Raw genomic sequence first — 20,856 nt, forward strand, 5'->3', positions numbered from 1 at the left:
GGACATTATGAAAATAGACTTGAATAATTATTTAAATGTTTAACAAAGCCTGGGATGTTTTATAAAGTGAAAAAGGAATTATGAAGGCAAAGAAAAACGAATATTTATAAAACTTACAAATTTAATTCTTATATATTTTATTACATTATCTTATTACATTTCTCGTTCGAGAATGATGTCATATATCGGCCTAATAAAAAGGGCCCCTTTTTCATTATAGTTCGTTTTTTTAGCATTAGAAAAAAGGTAAACAATCTTGACGTGTCTTTTTTGGAAAAACACTTTTTAAAAATAAGTCACGGCAAATATGTAACAATTATGAATCATATACGATTATATACATTATTTTGCTTTCATAAGTGACAGTTACTGATTTTTAAAAACAGTTTTTCAATTAAAAAACAGCAAGATCGCGTAGTCTTTTTTTTAATTTTAATAAAACGAACTAAGTACATATAATACAAGATTGGTACAAAAGCTTAGTAAATTGACCAATAGAACTGCTATTTTATCTTAATATATAGAATATAAAATACAAAGATTGAGTTACCAGTGGTGAAACAGTTTTGGTAACTTTGAAGAAATATATTATCCGACAATTCGTCATACAAGATGTTCGAGAGATCGGTGCAAATCATATTTCGTCAGCAATAAGCAGAGATCGGACAAATTAGCGTCATCAAAAATGTGGACATGACTCCAAAATTGGTTGAGAATAATTAATCATTTAATTATTATTTTACCTGAGACTTAATTTTGATCCCTAGTCAATAAATAGCACTTATACAACAATATAAAAATGAGTACCTCCAGAAAAATTGGGAAACATACGGATTATTTTCTTTAATAATTCTACAATAATCTACATTATAAGAAACCTTTGTGTTATTTATTGATTAGGAATCAAAATTAAACCTCGGGTAAGAAATTAATAAGTTTTTGTCAAAAATTTAATTTTTGGTACAAGCTTTTATCGCTGACTGTACTTTTCTTACGACAGACAACTAATACTCATCGAGACAATTCTAAAAACCCCTAACACAATTAGGTTGCGTTGTTTCATCACAGAGTTCCTATGGCCACCTCCTGTCTCCATCGTCAGATCAGTTCGACAGTACCATATTATTGTATTGTCATCAGAACTACATACAGCTGCCAATTTTCATGACGCTACGATCCTTGGAAGATGGTTAAATTTGTTACCTTAGATTCCATTCGACCGACCGGTTCGGTCGACCTAATAAAAGCTTGTTAATAAAATGATTAATTATTTGATCAATTTTGGAGTCATGTCCACATTATTGCGAGCAATGACGCAAATTTGTCCGATCTCTGGCAATAAGTTATGGTAATATGGGGTCCCAGAACGAGCCGCCTCGCGAAGCGATTGCCTCGGGCGAGGCACGTCTACACTGACCGTTGCTTGCTTCGCGAGGAAATTGCCGCGCGAAGCAACTTGGTATACCAAACGCCTAATAACCACAATAAATCTGGCCAAATAAAAATAACACTAGTAGTCGGCCGCGGTGTTGGCGAGGTAGTCCCGCCGGCCGATGTTCGACGCCTGCTTGTTTTGCACCGCCTCCAGTTTTGGACATTCTGAAATAAAACGTAAGAGTTGTCAACAAAAATATCAGGGAGACCGAGCTTTGCTCGGAAAACATAAAAACTCAAAAATGTGCGTTTTCCCAGAGATAAGCTCTAGCTAGATCGATTTATCGCCCCCGAAAACCCCCATATAGCAAATTTTTCATCGAAATCGTTAGAGCTGTTTCCGAGATCCCCGAAATATATATACATATAAATAAATAAATAAACAAGAATTACTCGTTTAAAGGTATAAGATAAGATGAACAAGTGAAACGTTCCTTTAGTTCGTTTTCATTTTCAAATACGATTTCTTAACTTCCGTCGCAAAAAAGGGTGTATCTGTTTGACGCCAATGTCTGCCTGTCTGTGGCATCATAGCTCTCTATATTTCGTTTTTTTTAGCATTAGAAAGAAGGTAAGCGATCTTGACATGTCTTTTAACTAAAAAACGCTTTTTAAAAATCAGTAACTATTACTTACGAAAGCAGAAGAATATAAATGATGGTATTAGATTCATAATTGTTACATATTTGCCGTGACTTATTTTTAAAGCGTGTTTTTCAATAAAAAGACGTCAAGATTGTTTACCTTATTTCTAATGCTAAAAAAACGAACTATAACGGATGAACCGATTTCAATGCGGTTTTACGCGAAAGCGCGTTTTGCGGTGGTTCTTAGCTATGTTACATAGAAATGGATCCAGCAGTTTGAAGAGTATTAACTCTTTTCTAAAGCATTTTGGCATAAAATGGATTGAATTTCTTTGGCATATAGCATAGAGGGGTTTAAATTTTTTTATATAATAGTTACAATTGGCTATGAAAATAAAATTTCGGTGTTAGTCAAACTCGATATAATCATCCGCATATCTATAATTGTTCTATATTTAGGTATGTTAATCGACTCGTTTTTATCTCGTTTATCAAGATCAGTTATTTTGGACAATACCTACATAGGCGGGTAACAATGATTACGATTAACGAAAGATGATAAAATAAATAAAAATATAATAGTACCTACATCAGACCTGAACGTATCAACGGTTGGCCAGAGATTGCTCAAAACCGAGACTAGGATGGAGAGCTAGGGAGGAGGCTTATGCTAAGCAGTGGGGCTTTTAACCTTTTGGACGCCAATGACCGATATACCCGCACCGCAGGTTCAACTCCAAAGACTGATTAATCGGTCATAGACCACAGAACAACATAGAGTTCACAACACAGAAGAACAAGTTCAATTTCAGTTTTGACACTTCGGTGACGCGGCGTCCGCGTGACAGCTTTTGTGTTTGACACGGCGTCGATAAGGTTAATGAATGTTCATTGCCACCCAGCCAAACAAGACGTCCGCGCCAGGCCGCAACGCAGTAGTACCACGATCCCGACTATCGGGTCGTCCGGCCTGGGAACGAAATCATAAAATACCCGATAGTCGGGTTTTCTGCACTGAATGTGTTAATAAATATAATAGTATACCGGTAATCCTGTGGCCCAGGCCGCCGCAGTAGGAGCAGCCCTGCCCGTCGGGCGCCGGCACGTCGGGCTCGCCGATCATCTCCAGCAGGAACCCCGGCACCTGCACACACACAATCATGTTATAAAAATAGTTATTTGTACAACAAGAGATCAAAGTTTGATATTTCTTCGAGTGCTTATTTTGAGTCCCGTGCAAGCGAAAGATTCTATAATAGATTCACGAGCGTAGCGAGTGAATCTAATTTAGAATCTTGAGCGTAGTAAGGGATTCAAAAGCGCACGAGATGTAAATAACTTTGATCTCGTGTAGTACACAAAATTTTTCACCCTAAGCAGTGAGAACATACCTAGAGGGACAGAGATAATAGAACCCAAGTATGTCGAACTTGTATTAGACCCCGCATGTTGAAATGACATTTGACTATAAAGGTCACTTGAATGTCATTTTGTCTCACTCAGTTCGATTGGACAATTTACCCAATTATCCTCGTTTTTAGGGTTCTATAGTCAAAATGACAAAAACGAAACCCTAGTGTCCGTCTGTCTGTCCGTCCGCCCGCAGCTTAGAAAGCTGCAATTTGGCATGGATTCAAATGTGCCTTTCGCCCCCCCCCGCCATGCCATGCCATATGTGCCATGTGTCCATAAATAATCGCTCCGGAAGAAAAAAAGAAATGCCTGCCATGTGCCATGGGTCCAAAAAATATGAAAAAAATCGTAAAAAAGCACTTTCAAAACTATAGCGAACATGATCGGTCCAGCCGTTTTTGAATTGTTGCAAAAAGTCTTATTTTCTTAGTAAAAAGTTTTTAAGAACCCTTTATAATTTGGGTTTGTCATGCCAAACAAAGTGTTTTGCTATTAAACCATGGCCGCGCCATCTGCATTAAGCTTTGCGTGTTTATCAGTTATGTTTCTGATTAAAGTAATCTATACATATAATAAAGCTGAAGAGGGTCGAAAGTCTGTACACGGAAGATATTTGAAAAAAAGTTGGCTGGGGATACTTAGAATCGATAACAGAACACGTTCCAAAAGTTTTTAGAATTTTTGTCTGTTTGTCTGTTTATCTGTTTATCTGTTTGTCTGTTTATTTGAACGCGCATCACGTGAAAACGGCTGAACGGATTTTGATGAAAACTTTACTAATCTGTTGAGAAAATCCCCGGCCAGGTTATAGGCTGTAAAAATTCAACCCCTAAAAGGGGGGGTAGCCACAACAGTCGATTGACTTAAGTTTGCCCCTGAATCTTATGGCGCTACTTAGGAAGGAGGGGCAAACTTTTTCCCATATGTGCTACCACTATTGAGTACCCTGGTAAACTAACAGATGGCGCTGAATTTAATACGTTGTGACATGAATAAGCCACCGAGGAAAGATTTTGCCAAATTAACTCTAGAGGGGGTACGGATATCAACAAAAATAATTGAATAATTATGTTGATTTAATAAATTAATAATACAACAAAATTAAACGACAGTAAATTAATTGCCCCTCATTGCACAGTGCCATCTTTTGGGGAACTGAGTAAACATTAAGTAATCAAGAAAACTAAAAATGAGTTTACATAGTTACGTAGTGGTAAAATAAACACACATATCAACATGCATATAATTGCATAATTATTTAAAATTATAAATTTTCTCCATCATGAATTAATTATACCTAATCGTAATTATATCGCACCCATATCAAATCCATATTCATACGTAGGTATCGCCGCCTTTAAGCACTTAATAATGGCAACGAAGGTGGGTACTTTGAAAAAAAAAACATTGACCTCTGTCATTTGCAGTGCCGGATTAACCCTTTTAAGCAAAATAAGCACTTGCTTAGGGCACCACGTCTAGGGGGCACCAAAACCGTAGGCAAAAAAAACCGCGCAGGCTGCATCAGCATTGCAGTCGTCGTGGAGTAGGTACCTACATGAAACTTTTATACGTGTACAAGTACCCATCTAATAACGAAGGGTCGTAGGGATCAAGTAAAAGAGTGAGGTCCAACGTAGGCTTTCGATTTGACCTTACGCGGAGGCCCTTAAAGTCATGGAAAAAAATCTTGCTTTCGGGCTTGCGGCTGCCGATTTTTTCGACATAGATTACCGATTTTATAGCGAATTTTGCTTTCTTGCACGCCACATTTGTCGGCCAAGCCGAGTTGCTCCTTAGCCGCGATCCTGAGACCTAACTGTCAAAGTGTTATAAGGGGCCTCGTGAAAGCCGAAAACTAAAAGCATCCTATCAAGTAGCGCTTTCGAGCGAAGCCAAAGAGCGAGCAGTAGAAGTGTCGTGATTACATGCATAGATTCGATTTCAAGCCACTCTTTTGCAGTACGGCGTAAGGTCTTATGCGAGGTTTCCTGCCTTATGGCAAAGTTGATCTTCTGCCTTAATTACACTTGGGCGTGGATCCAAATCCATGCTTTCCTCTTTCGCAGCTGGGCCTTCTGCCTTGCTCACACTTCACATTCACTTGGTCAATTCCAAGCTCTGCTTTCTTGCATCTTTTCTGTATGAAAACAACCTCGCTGAGACCCTTAAATATCGAGCTCTATGCGAAGCTAGGCTGATAGAAAACTGTCCCATCCCTTCTCTGTATGAAACCCTGGATTCGCGCCTGGTTGGGACTAAAAGTAAAAATGTACAACTGTCTGTCAAATTGCGTTTTTATATCGAAAAATTTTCGCGCTCGCTTCGCTCGCGTTTTCTATAACTTTCTAAGGTATGGCGACTGCAGCAGCATTACTCTGTTGCAACGTTACTGCTGCAGTACTTTCAATTTTCGTGATAAAATGATGTGACTGATATTCCATACTAAAAGTAGAAATGTGCAACTGTCTATCAAATTGCGTTTTTATATCGAAAAACTTTCTCGCTCGCTTCGCTCGCGTTTTCAATAACTTTCTAAGATATGGTAACTGCAGCAGCATTACTCTGTTGCAACGTTACTGCTGCAGCACTGTCAATTTTCGTGATAAAATTATGTGACTGATTTCCATACTAAAAGTAAAAATGTACAACTGTCTATGTACGTTTTTATATCGAAAAATTTTCGCGCTCGCTTCGCTCGCGTTTTCAATCATTTTCTAAGGTATGGCAACTGCAGCAGCATTACTCTGCTGCAACGTTACTGCTGCAGCACTGTCAATTTTCGTGATAAATTATGTGACTGATTTCCATACTAAAAGTAAAAATGTACAGCTGTCTATCAAATTACATTTTTATATCGAAAAATTTTCGCGCTCGCTTCGCTCGCGTTTTCAATAACTTTCTAAGATATGGCAACTGTAGCAGCATTACTCTGCTGCAACGTTACTGCTGCAGAACTGTCAATTTTCGTGTTAAAATTATGTGACTGATTTCCATACTAAAAGTAGAAATGTGCAACTGTCTATCAAATTGCGTTTTTATATCGAAAAATTTTCGCGCTCGCTTCGCTCGCGTTTTCAATAACTTTCTACGATATAGGGACTGCAGCAGCATTACTCTGTTGCAACGTTACTGCTGCAGCACTGTCATTTTTCGTGATAAAATTATGTGACAGATTTCCATTCTCAGCTGTAATGCGGCAATGAACGTCACACAACTTACCAAACAAATTCAATGTAATCTCGATGACCCTAGGGAGAGGGGGCACCATGGTCTAGAAATGCTTAGGGCATCAAAATATCTTAATCCGGCACTGGTCGTTTGCAGAGTCAAACGATTTGGGACTCGCATTTTATACGCATTACCATGCCTTCCCGAAAAAAATCGAATCATTCGTGAAAGTCTCGCAACGCATTGAGGTTACAAGGGGCACGTGGTCTTCCTCAGGAGTCTGAAGAAGACCACGTTGAGTAGCGCTCTAGCCAGGCAGGCCGCTTCGCTTTCGCTCGCGCGCGTATACCTTACTGTATCGTCCGATATACAACTACTACTCTGTCGTTTAAATCACGTGTAAAATTTGAATACTCGTAAGGCCAAAAATAAACTGTTGATTTTGGAGTGAAGTTTTATTTAGTGGTACCTAATTTAGTAAAATATTATATCTGGACTACAGTCCTCTAGCATATCCATCTGTCAACCCATACAACCATTTCCAGTCGCCGTTACGACGCGGTGTTGACACATCTTGTGTCGACACCGTCTGTTTCGGTCACAATTCCAGTCGCAGAGTCGTCGCCGTGTCGACACAGTTACCAGAAATGGGGAAGGGTCGACACATGACACAAAGTGACATAAAGTGTGGTCGCCGTGTGCACACATTGTTTCGGGTTTGCGACTACTTTATGCCAAAATCATTCGTTCATTCGTTCATTTTGTTCCTGTCAAATGGAAACTGTCAGATGGAAAAATACTTAAATAAAAATAAGTGACATTAATACGCCATCTCTAAAACGGATTACAAGACGTAATTATATATTGTTTGCATTTATATTACAATAGGACTTAAATTATTATGGGGAATTAAACTGCTCGAGTGATTTGATAAACTAAGTGTAATATAATCAACGCGCCACCACATTGTTTTAGTTTAGCCGGAAATGAAATTGTTTACTTCTCAGTGCCTGTGTTCATAACTATATTATTTGAAGCATTTTTAGTACTTCGATGCGTATACTATACTTAAATAACAGAAATAACGCTTTACATACTACGAAACTTGTTAATTATGATGTATAAATATGGTTTAAGGCTGAGAAATATTGCAGTCACAAAGTAGTTGCAATGTTTCGACTTTGTGTCGACTCTGTGTTGACACATGACACGCGCAGTCAAAAGTAATAACAAAGTTACTGGATTTGCAAAATGGCTCCTTGTGTTGATTTGTTTTCAGATATTCTCAAAGTGTAAAAATGCCGTGGTCAGAGATGGGCATTAATCGATTAACTGTTTATTCGACTAATTAATGGAATAAAAAAAGTTAATTCTCAAATTTTAATCGCGATTAGTTTAGGCGACCTAACATAGATTGAAATTGAATTAATCTGAATATTAATCGAATAAATTATCGATTAAATCTCGATTGAAAGTTGACAGGGGGCCATTTTTGTACGTAAAAATAATAGAAATGTCTTGCATACAGATGGTAGCAAAACACTTTGTCATAAAAGTCGAGATGGGTGTCGATATACAGGTTTTAGGGAGTGCCGATTTCGAAAATAATGACCATTTTGGAATCCGAAATGGCGGCCATGCATTGTGTCATAAAAGTCGTCATGGATGTCGTTTTATACGTTTTAGGGGGCCCCAATTTTGAAAATGATGACCATTTTGGAATCCAAAATGGCGGCCATGCACTATGCCATAAAAGTCGTCATGGGTGTCGTTTTATAGGTTTTAGGGGGCGCAGATTTCGAAAATGATGACCATTTTGGATTCCAAGATGGCGGCCATGCACTATGTCATAAAAGTCGTCATGGATGTCGTTTTATAGGTTTTAGGGGGCCCCGATTTAGAAAATGATGACCATTTTGAAATCCAAAATGGCGGCCATGCACTATGTCATAAAAGTCGTCATGGGTGTCGTTTTATAGGTTTTGGGGGGCGCAGATTTAGAAAATGATGACTATTTTGGATTCCAAGATGGCGGCCATGCACTATGTCATAAAAGTCGTCGTGGATGTCGTTTTATAGGTTTTAGGGGGCGCAGATTTCGAAAATGATAACATTTTCAATTTCATAATGGCGGCAATGCACTATGTCATAAAAGTCGTCATGGATATCGTTTTATAGGTTTTAGGGGGCGCAGATTTCGAAAATGATGACTATTTTGGATTCCACTTTTATGACAAAATACGTAGCCGCCATCTTGGATTATAAAATGATCATCGTTTTCGAATTCTGCACTCCCTAAAACCTATAAATCGACATCCGTGACGACGCAAGTTATCTTTATTTTCAGATCTAACAAATTGCTACAGAATACAAAGGACAAAAAAGAAGCGAGGAGGTAATGAAACAAGCAAAAATACAGATGATTCCTCGACGCAATTGGGTGATTCTTAAATTGTGTCCAGATTTTTTTTGTCATAAAAGTTTTTATTTTTCACATATTACTCTCACAAGTTCCGTGACATTTCGACCTTGTAATTTTTTAAGTAAATGTTTTTGTTTATCTATGAGGATCTCACTAGAATAGTATAATCAAGGTATGTTTATATTTGATGAATGAAATAGTAACGCAAAAAAAAAATATATTTGTGTCTTATATTCCTGCCGAAGACTTTTATTTTACCTTTTCCTTCTACACAAGTTTGGCCAAGAAATAAGAATTTAGGGCTCTCAATTTTATTTTGACTTCTACAACAGTAAAGCTACGAGGCCATGTTTGGTATCGTTTTCGTATAAATTCGCAGTACCAAATTTAGTTAAGATATCACATTGACACCATTCCGAAGTAAAAACATATAAACTTATTAAAATACTTTCTTTTAAACTCCTCTTCACGCTTAAACTGCTGAACAGTTTTAATTTAAATTTGGTACACATATATTTTGAGTCCCGAGACAGGATATAATAAGTTATCTCAAAAATCATCCTTTAAAGGTGTGAAATGAGGTGTAGGGGGGAATTCAGAATTGACTTCTTGAAGTAAATACTGTTTAAGTTTAGGTTTGAAGTCATGTTTTTTCATCATTTTTAACTAAATCAAAGATGTAGACCATCCCAAATTTCATATAAATCGGTTCAGCGGTTATTGATTTCCCGTACAAATTTCCACGCCACTTTTCACACCTTCAAAAGATGATTTTGGTTATAAGATCTATCCTATGTCCTGTTCCGGGACACAAACTATTTCTATACCAAATTTCAACGAAATCGGTTCAGCGGTTAAGCGTCAAGAAGAGTTTCAAAAAAACCGGCCAAGTGCGAGTCAGACTCGCGTATTAAGGGTTCCGTACATTAAGTCCGACTCGCGCTTGACTGCACATTTCTAATAGGTTTTCCTGTCATCTAATAGGTAAAGAACTATTTTGTGTATTCAGACGGACATACATACAGACGCACGAGTGATCCTATAAGGGTTCCGTTTTTTCCTTTTGAGGTACGGAACCCTAAAAAAATTTATTTTTATTTTGTGGAATGGTGTCAATGTGATATCTTAAATGGATTCAGCACCCCAGATTTATACGAAAACGATACCAAACACGGCCTAGCACCTTCACTGATATAGATATATCAAGATAAAATTGAGAGCCCTAAATAAACTTTCAAGAGCGGATATCTCAAAAACTATTCAACATATCGAAAAAATTGACTGAATAAACTTGTAACAAATTAAATTAACTTTCATTTTGTATAAGTGGCCATGTCGCTGAGATGCATAGTTTCCGAGATATAATCGAAAAACGGGAAAATGGGACCTTCAAAGCCCCCTCTCTCCCCCCCGCTCAAGGGCTACGGCCGGGGACTTTTGATATGTTCACCTCCTAACTTGTCAAACCGAGTTACGGAGTCAAAAATTGTGTTCCGAGCATTTCCCTCTACAACTTTTGGAGCATTCGTTACCTGACCTAAGTAGCTTATTGAATTTCTTTAAAAACTTTTCTGTAAAAGGTTGACGGGTGTTGGGTGTTTATATGGTTTCGGTCGATTATTATCATTTTGCATTGCCCATGATGACTTACTAGAATTACGAGCACACGAGACACTAATAGTAGTTTGACAAACCTTGGTTTTCAAGAGGTATTTTATATTGACATTTGCTGTCACAAATTTGCTGTCAGATTTAGTCGCAAACCGCACGCAAAGTGCACACAAATGTGTCGACACCTTGTTACGGAAAAGTGTGGACACGGCGACGACACTTTGTTTCGAAACAATTCTAGACACATTGTGTGGACTCTGTTACGACACATCTGACATTTAGTTACCACTTTGTGATTCTGCGACTGGAATGGTTATATGGGAACTTTACTTCAAGTTCCGCCTCCAGGGGATAGGGAGAAAAATTAGGATTAGAAATTAGCCGCTTACTGACACAGACCGAATTCCACGCGGGCGGAGCCGCGGGCACAGCTATCTATACATATAATAAAGCTGAAGAGGGTCGAAAGTCTGTACACGGAAGATATTTGAAAAAAAGTTGGCTGGGGATACTTAGAATCGATAACAGAACACGTTCCAAAAGTTTTTAGAATTTTTGTCTGTTTGTCTGTTTATCTGTTTGTCTGATTATTTGAACGCGCATCACGTGAAAACGGCTGAACGGATTTTGATGAAAACTTTACTAATCTGTTGAGAAAATCCCCGGCCAGGTTATAGGCTGTAAAAATTCAACCCCTAAAAGGGGGGGTAGCCACAACAGTCGATTGACTTAAGTTTGCCCCTGAATCTTATGGCGCTACTTAGGAAGGAGGGGCAAACTTTTTCCCATATGTGCTACCACTATTGAGTACCCTGGTAAACTAACAGATGGCGCTGAATTTAATACGTTGTGACATGAATAAGCCACCGAGGAAAGATTTTGCCAAATTAACTCTAGAGGGGGTACGGATATCAACAAAAATAATTGAATAATTATGTTGATTTAATAAATTAATAATACAACAAAATTAAACGACAGTAAATTAATTGCCCCTCATTGCACAGTGCCATCTTTTGGGGAACTGAGTAAACATTAAGTAATCAAGAAAACTAAAAATGAGTTTACATAGTTACGTAGTGGTAAAATAAACACACATATCAACATGCATATAATTGCATAATTATTTAAAATTATAAATTTTCTCCATCATGAATTAATTATACCTAATCGTAATTATATCGCACCCATATCAAATCCATATTCATACGTAGGTATCGCCGCCTTTAAGCACTTAATAATGGCAACGAAGGTGGGTACTTTGAAAAAAAAAACATTGACCTCTGTCATTTGCAGTGCCGGATTAACCCTTTTAAGCAAAATAAGCACTTGCTTAGGGCACCACGTCTAGGGGGCACCAAAACCGTAGGCAAAAAAAACCGCGCAGGCTGCATTAGCATTGCAGTCGTCGTGGAGTAGGTACCTACATGAAACTTTTATACGTGTACAAGTACCCATCTAATAACGAAGGGTCGTAGGGATCAAGTAAAAGAGTGAGGTCCAACGTAGGCTTTCGATTTGACCTTACGCGGAGGCCCTTAAAGTCATGGAAAAAAATCTTGCTTTCGGGCTTGCGGCTGCCGATTTTTTCGACATAGATTACCGATTTTATAGCGAATTTTGCTTTCTTGCACGCCACATTTGTCGGCCAAGCCGAGTTGCTCCTTAGCCGCGATCCTGAGACCTAACTGTCAAAGTGTTATAAGGGGCCCCGTGAAAGCCGAAAACTAAAAGCATCCTATCAAGTAGCGCTTTCGAGCGAAGCCAAAGAGCGAGCAGTAGAAGTGTCGTGATTACATGCATAGATTCGATTTCAAGCCACTCTTTTGCAGTACGGCGTAAGGTCTTATGCGAGGTTTCCTGCCTTATGGCAAAGTTGATCTTCTGCCTTAATTACACTTGGGCGTGGATCCAAATCCATGCTTTCCTCTTTCGCAGCTGGGTCTTCTGCCTTGCTCACACTTCACATTCACTTGGTCAATTCCAAGCTCTGCTTTCTTGCATCTTTTCTGTATGAAAACAACCTCGCTGAGACCCTTAAATATCGAGCTCTATGCGAAGCTAGGCTGATAGAAAACTGTCCCATCCCTTCTCTGTATGAAACCCTGGATTCGCGCCTGGTTGGGACTAAAAGTAAAAATGTACAACTGTCTGTCAAATTGCGTTTTTATATCGAAAAATTTTCGCGCTCGCTTCGCTCGCGTTTTCTATAACTTTCTAAGGTATGGCGACTGCAGCAGCATTACTCTGTTGCAACGTTACTGCTGCAGTACTTTCAATTTTCGTGATAAAATGATGTGACTGATATTCCATACTAAAAGTAGAAATGTGCAACTGTCTATCAAATTGCGTTTTTATATCGAAAAACTTTCTCGCTCGCTTCGCTCGCGTTTTCAATAACTTTCTAAGATATGGTAACTGCAGCAGCATTACTCTGTTGCAACGTTACTGCTGCAGCACTGTCAATTTTCGTGATAAAATTATGTGACTGATTTCCATACTAAAAGTAAAAATGTACAACTGTCTATGTACGTTTTTATATCGAAAAATTTTTGCGCTCGCTTCGCTCGCGTTTTCAATCACTTTCTAAGATATGGCAACTGCAGCAGCATTACTCTGCTGCAACGTTACTGCTGCAGCACTGTCAATTTTCGTGATAAATTATGTGACTGATTTCCATACTAAAAGTAAAAATGTACAGCTGTCTATCAAATTAAATTTTTATATCGAAAAATTTTCGCGCTCGCTTCGCTCGCGTTTTCAATAACTTTCTAAGATATGGCAACTGTAGCAGCATTACTCTGCTGCAACGTTACTGCTGCAGAACTGTCAATTTTCGTGTTAAAATTATGTGACTGATTTCCATACTAAAAGTAGAAATGTGCAACTGTCTATCAAATTGCGTTTTTATATCGAAAAATTTTCGCGCTCGCTTCGCTCGCGTTTTCAATAACTTTCTACGATATAGGGACTGCAGCAGCATTACTCTGTTGCAACGTTACTGCTGCAGCACTGTCATCAGTGACGTCACGGACGGTAACAGTGACGTCACGGACGGTAACACACACTGTCACACTCGCGGTACTTTATTTGATTAAAATAGTAAACGTGATATTTACCTGCATCCGCAATCATCGCTGTGTGTATCTGTGTTGTCCTAAGCTATGTGAGTGTGCGTGATCCGCGCGCGCTTGTGATAGTGCAATAAAATTGATAGCGACTGTTTACTGTGTAACACTAAGTGACTTTTTTGCGTGTGGGGGTAGGTGCCAATTAAGAAAATACAGCCGTTTATTCAGTAAATAACTTCGAAACTTTTTCTTAAAGAAATACAATTTGGTACTACGACGGCATACACTTACAAACTCTCAATAATACCACCGCAATCGGAATATTATCATTTTATATAAATTATATAGACACTACTTTAATATTAGCGCCATCTAGTGGCTCCCGTAGGAACTTCTCAGCTCTAATCCATAGCGAGCAAAATGGTTGTCTGCGCCGCGGCTTGTGGTAAACCCCTTGGTGCGACAGGTGTCGCTAAGTGCGGCTGCGGCCAATCATACCATAAAGCTTGTGTGGGCATGGGCCAAAATGCGCGTGTCGCAAGCACATGGGCGTGCCCGGCGTGCAAAGCGACGACCCCTCGACGTGACAACTCCGACAATACGCCGGTGAAGCCGAGTGGGGCCGGCGACGACGATGCGCCGTTGGATCTGCAGCCCGATGTCGCTGAGCAGCTGCGCTTGCTTCGTGGGGACTTCGGCGCTGTGCGCGATGAAGTTGCGGGCCTGCGCCAAGAGGTGGCGCGCTTCAATGAGCTCCTTGGTGGTCTTACTGGCCGTCTGGATGTCCTGGAGGAGAAGGTCAGGCGCCTGGAGGAGCGGCCCGTGGAGCTCGTCGACGGTGAGCCAGGAGACAGATCGCCGTCAGGAGCAACGGTGGAGCTGCAGCAGACAGTGGCGCGCCTTCAGCTGGAGCTGAATGACCGCGACCAGGACGCGTTGCTCTCGGACCTCGACATTGGCCACGTTCCGGAGACGAGGGGCGAGAACGTTGTCCACACGGTCACCGTCCTCGCGGCCAGGTTGGGTGTCGCCCTGGAGCAGCGCGACGTGGTGTTCGCCGAGCGAGTCGGGGCGGTGAGCCGGGCCGGAGAAGGGGCCGACAGAGAGGCTGGAGGCCGGCCGCGTCGCGTCGTCGTTAGGCTGGCGCGGCGGCAGCTGCGGGACGAACTGCTGCAGGCCGCCCGCGTTCGGCGGAATTTCACCTTCTCTGTTGACGACTTGCCAGGCCCCCCGCGTCGCGTTTTCGTCAACGAGCGCCTCACACGCACGAACCGCCTCTTGTTCCACAAAGTTCGAGAGCTGTGCAGGGAACATCAGTGGAGGTTCTCGTGGACAAGGCGGGGCCGAGTCTATGCCCGACAAGGCGAGGGAAAGCCAGCTTTCTCCATTCGCTCTGACGCAGACCTGCATCGTGTTTTTGGAGTCAGCACCGTCTGAGGTCTGGGCGGGCGAATGTAGCATATATTGTTTTATCATTACACAATGGGGCGGCAATGTCTGTTTGTTCATCTCATTAATTTTCAGCATTTATATAATTATAAAGTTGTTGATAATCTGCAGGCTCTGGTATCTACGCGACACTGGTTCTGTTACTGTTATACGTTTTTTTAAAGTAACGACATCTGTCTGGTGGTCTGTCTGGTCTGAGGTGTATCTTTATAACTATAGTAGTAAATAAAACACTTAAAATAGGTTTGTACAATGCAGGTTCTCTTGGCACAAATCATGACAATTTCATAGCGGCTGCTACTCGGCAGGATGTTGATGTGTTGGCGATCAACGAATCATGGTTAAGGGCGGGCGAAGAAGGGCGGGCGCCGACACTTCCTGGATACAGTTTCCGGCATATTCCTAGACCGCAGGGCGACCGGTCACGCGGTGGAGGCGTAGGCTTTTATATTAAGTGTAATCTCAAAGCTCGGACCTGGCCTCATCCCGTTGACCCGTTGCATAAGCTGGTGGAGCAGATGTGGATCACGTTTACTCTCAACGGCAAGAAGCTGGCAATTGGAACGGCATACAGACCACCTTGGATGGACCTACAACTATTTTTGGATGCTGTAAGTGACTCGATAAGTTCAATTCGCAGTTATGATAACATAATAATACTGGGTGATTTTAATGTAAATCTATTGAACAGCTCTGACACAAAATGCACTCAATTCCATAATTTTGTTACCAGTTTTGGACTATTTCAATTGGTGTCTCAGCCTACACATTTTACTGACAGCAGCCAAACGCTGATCGATATTGTGTGTTCAGACATGCAGGCAAAAAACACTACCATTGATCACGTGGGTTCCCTGTATGGTCACTGCCTTGTGGTTTGCAACTTCAATGTCAAGCGTGAGAAATTAAAGCCTTATCACATTACCTACAGACCTTTTAAGGAAATCTGTGACAAAGACTTAGATGTGGACCTGCGGGACGTGAAGTGGGACTTAATATCAAATCTTGGCAGTATCAATGACATGGTAACAGCATTCAACCAACAAGTACTTAGTATATTTGATGTACATGCCCCTCTAAAAACATCCTTAGTTAAAGTACAATCCCACCCTTGGATTACTGATACTGTCAAGTTCATGATGCGGTTGCGTGACGACGCTGCATCAGACTTTCACAAGAACCAGAATGATGTAAAAAAAAAATACTACAAGGACTTGAAATCTGTTGTGAATAAGGCTCTATATTTTGAAAAAGTGGCTTATTTTAAACAAAATATAAACAATAAAATAAATGACCCAAAAACTTTATGGAAAAACCTGAAATCCACAATATTGCCTAGTAAGAATAATGAATTACCTTCACTTTTCAATAACCCATGTACCTTAAATAAACATTTTCTCGATCTGCCAGGAATTTCAGATGTAGCATTGTCACGGCTAACTTTTTTTGAGTTCCATAAGTACAGTGACACAGTTTTCCATTTAAATACAGTTAGTTCTAATGAAATTACTAAAATAATTAGAAGTTTAAAATCTAATGCGGAGGGTGTTGATGGAATAAATTTAAATATGCTTATTTTAACGCTGCCTTACACAATTGACATTATTACTAGTTTAATTAATACATCTATTCTTTCATCCACCTTTCCTGATATTTGGAAGTTAGCAGTTGTAAACCCCTTGCCTAAAATAGCTAACCCATCTGTGATTAAGGACCTTAGGCCAATTAGCATACTACCATGTATGTCTAAAATAATGGAGAAAGTTGTCGGTGCTCAGTTAACCACCTACCTAGAAACCAACAACATTTTGCCGGATGTCCAATCGGGTTTTCGGAAAGGACGTAGCACTACAACCGCTTTACTTGATGTTTCTGACAACATTTTGGATGCTCAGGATAAAGGCATGTGCACTCTTTTAGTGCTCCTTGATTTCTCGAGGGCTTTCGATTGCTTAAATATAAATCTGCTATTATCTAAGTTAACCTACTATGGTTTTGACCAGAAAACTATAAAGTGGTTCCAAAGTTACCTCAGCAATCGGTCACAGATAGTTAAAGTGCGCCTTGGTGATGGTTCCTCCCTTTTTTCAGAAAAAGCAGAGCTTACTAGAGGAGTCCCTCAAGGATCGGTACTTGGCCCGCTCCTTTTTATACTTTATTCTGCTGATATTGTGTCTCACATTAAGCATTGCAAATACCACATATATGCAGACGACATACAGGTCTACATATCATGTAAGCCATCGGAAGTTAACACTGCTATAGAGAAACTCAATCAAGACCTCACGAGTATAGCAACCTGGGCTACAGAAAATTGCCTACTGCTTAACCCAAATAAAACAAAGTACCTTGTCTTTGGCAGCAAGCACCAACTGGCTGGTGTCAGTACTTCAGTAGATGTTATGTTAATGAATGAACCAATTGAGAGGGTGTATGAAGCGCGAAATCTGGGCCTTTTAATGGATTGTGGACTTCGATATGAAAAGCATACCGCAGAGGCTGTAAGAAGTTGCTTCTATAAGCTTAAGGTGCTATATAAAATTCGGCCATACCTAAGCGAAACCTTGCGCATTCAACTGATCGAGTCACTTGTACTATCAAAACTTAATTATATGGATGTTGTAACTGGGCCTAGGCTACTTGCTAAAACAAAAAGACTCATACAACGTGTTCAAAATGCCTGTGCTCGCTTCTGTTTTGATATTCCTTTGAGAGCCCACGTCACTCCGTTTCTTAATAGTCATAAGATCCTCAAAATGCAGCACCGTCGTAAACTTCATTTGGCTTGTTTGCTCTTCGGAGTTCTGAAGTATAAAACCCCTGCATATCTTTGTAACAAGTTATCTTGCATCACGCTCCGCGACCGCCGTAAATGTGGGATTCAATTGTTGACGCCACGCCACGCTTCGGCAGCTTTCCGGGGCAGCTATCGCTATACTGCCTCAAAATGTTGGAATAACGTGCCACCGCCAATGAGGAACCTGCAAAGTATTCATACTTTTAAAACGAAGCTTAAACAGTACATGCTTAGCCACCAACTTAGCCAGGAAACCTGCTTACACGATACAAGCTGCCTGTAGTTTCTGCTTTTACTTACCACTTAGATTACGTTCCCTCTGCATTGCCATAGCACATTACTTTTAAAAATGTTATTCTCGCCCTCTTGTGACTCTCTATATGTAGTTAAATCTGTATGATCGATAAAATATTGCTTAAACTGCTTTTGTTCGTAACAAATCGACCTGTTTTATTTGTCATTTTAGTTTAGTTTGCGCAGCTGCCGCATGGCGCTAGATGTAATGTCAGGCGTAATGTACGGCCAAGATGAGTTTGACCTGATAATGTAACAGCTGTATTGTACGTAGTAAAACTATACATAGTAATTTATTGTAATGTATTCTTGACTAATTGCTATCTTTGTCTTTTGTATTCTTATTACTATCTTTGTATTTTGTATGTATTAATTTTGTTGTTAATTCTCTTGTTATTCATGTTACCTGTCGTGATTGTTTCACCGGATGGTCTTATCGGAAGATCAGCGCTGGAAGTCGCCAGCAACATGCTGAGGTGAGACCATTTCGTGGCACTTTCTCTTTTTTATGTTTCTCTGTTTAGTATAAGTTTTTATTTTGTGTTTGTGCTTACGAATAAAATTATTTCTATTCTATTCTATTCTATTCTATTTTTCGTGATAAAATTATGTGACAGATTTCCATTCTCAGCTGTAATGAAGTTGTGGGCAAATGCCTCCGGAGCACGGGAAAACTTCGGACTGTTCCGCGTCGCACAGCATTGCATGCTAGAAACCCACGTGTGATAGGTCCGACTTTCTATGAGCACCTACCAAATGAAATAAAAAATGAGACAAGTGATATGACGTTCAGACGCAAACTAAAAATCTTTTTACTTAAGAAATCCCTATACTCTGTAAAGGAATATTTATCAAATTGAATTGACCAATTATAATTGTGTATCTAATGTAAATTGTTATTTTGTTATCTTATTTTTAAGTTGTTTATTTCAATTATTATTTTATTATTTTTTTTATTTCTCATTTGACATGTTTGACATTGTTTAAAAAAAAAAAAATATATATATTTATTGATAGGTACTCTGTAGTACTATATTAAAATTGTTTTTTATTTTTCTATTATCATTTATTATCTTTGACATTGTATAATTTGCTATTTGAATATTTTGACATTACTAATATTTTGTGATATATTTATATACCATTGTATATAACTACTTTTCAACTATAATATCAATTGTAATTTAATTATTTGCTTTGTTTTGTATCCTGACGATCGCTATACGATAAGTAATTGCTTCTGTATTCTTTTACATTAACTATGAAAATTGTATTGAGAGATCAATAAACTAAACTAAACTAAACTAATGCGGCAATGAACGTCACTCAACTTACCAAACAAATTCAATGTAATCTCGATGACCCTAGGGAGAGGGGGCACCATGGTCTAGAAATGCTTAGGGCATCAAAATATCTTAATCCGGCACTGGTCGTTTGCAGAGTCAAACGATTTGGGACTCGCATTTTATACGCATTACCATGCCTTCCCGAAAAAAATCGAATCATTCGTGAAAGTCTCGCAACGCATTGAGGTTACAAGGGGCACGTGGTCTTCCTCAGGAGTCTGAAGAAGACCACGTTGAGTAGCGCTCTAGCCAGGCAGGCCGCTTCGCTTTCGCTCGCGCGCGTATACCTTACTGTATCGTCCGATATACAACTACTACTCTGTCGTTTAAATCACGTGTAAAATTTGAATACTCGTAAGGCCAAAAAAAACTGTTGATTTTGGAGTGAAGTTTTATTTAGTGGTACCTAATTTAGTAAAATATTATATCTGGACTACAGTCCTCTAGCATATCCATCTGTCAACTTTACTTCAAGTTCCGCCTCCAGGGGATAGGGAGAAAAATTAGGATTAGAAATTAGCCGCTTACTGACACAGACCGAATTCCACGCGGGCGGAGCCGCGGGCACAGCTAGTTAATAAATACAGGAGTTACTTTGTCAATTAGTGCTAACCCGTTATACTTGCGTATTTTTTGCATGCAATTAACTAATGTTCCCACACTCCAACCGAAATAAAAACGCAAATAAATCAAGCTTTTATTTAGTTTCACCTGTCCCGTTGTCTGTAATCAAATCTTGCAAGTTAAATTTGATCCACTTCCCGGTTTCCGATTGAGCTGAAATTTTGCATGCATGTATAAATCGGATGACAATGCAATATTATGGTACCATCGAGCTGATCTGATGATGGAGACAGGAGGTGGCCATAGGAACTCTGTGATGAAACAGCGCAACCTAATTGTGTTTGGGGTTTTTAGAATTGTCTCGATGAGTATTAGTTGTCTGTCGTAAGAAAAGTACAGTCAGCGATAAAAGCTTGTACCAAAAATTAAATTTTTGACAATAACTTATTAATTTCTTACCCGAGGTTTAATTTTGATTCCTAATCAATAAATAACACAAAGGTTTCTTATAATGTAGATTATTGTAGAATTATTAAAGAAAATAATCCGTATGTTTCCCAATTTTTCTGGAGGTACTCATTTTTATATTGTTGTATAAGTGCTATTTATTGACTAGGGATCAAAATTAAGTCTCAGGTAAAATAATAATTAAATGATTAATTATTCTCAACCAGACGCGTTTTGTTAGAGAGTGAATCTT

The 20,856-nt window shown here is 39.4% G+C and overlaps 1 protein-coding gene across 2 annotated transcripts in view; it reads right to left on the minus strand.

The window, feature by feature from the left end:
* Positions 1-392: 392 nt before the first annotated feature.
* Positions 393-20,856, minus strand: part of LOC134802357 (ATP-dependent RNA helicase abstrakt) — a 36,778-nt gene continuing 16,314 nt past the window's right edge. Inside the window, exons 12-13 of one of the 2 annotated variants that reach the window (XM_063774980.1) lie at positions 3,066-3,165; positions 393-1,599 (exon numbers count right to left, since the gene is read on the minus strand). In XM_063774980.1, coding sequence (XP_063631050.1) covers positions 1,511-1,599; positions 3,066-3,165 — 189 coding nt within the window. In that variant the 3' untranslated portion in view covers positions 393-1,510. The remainder of the gene's footprint in view (positions 1,600-3,065; positions 3,166-20,856) is intronic. The other variant, XM_063774979.1, reaches the window with a different exon arrangement.

The sequence above is a fragment of the Cydia splendana genome, chromosome 24 (genome assembly GCF_910591565.1).
Source record: "Cydia splendana chromosome 24, ilCydSple1.2, whole genome shotgun sequence".
NCBI classification, from domain to species: Eukaryota; Metazoa; Arthropoda; class Insecta; order Lepidoptera; family Tortricidae; genus Cydia; species Cydia splendana.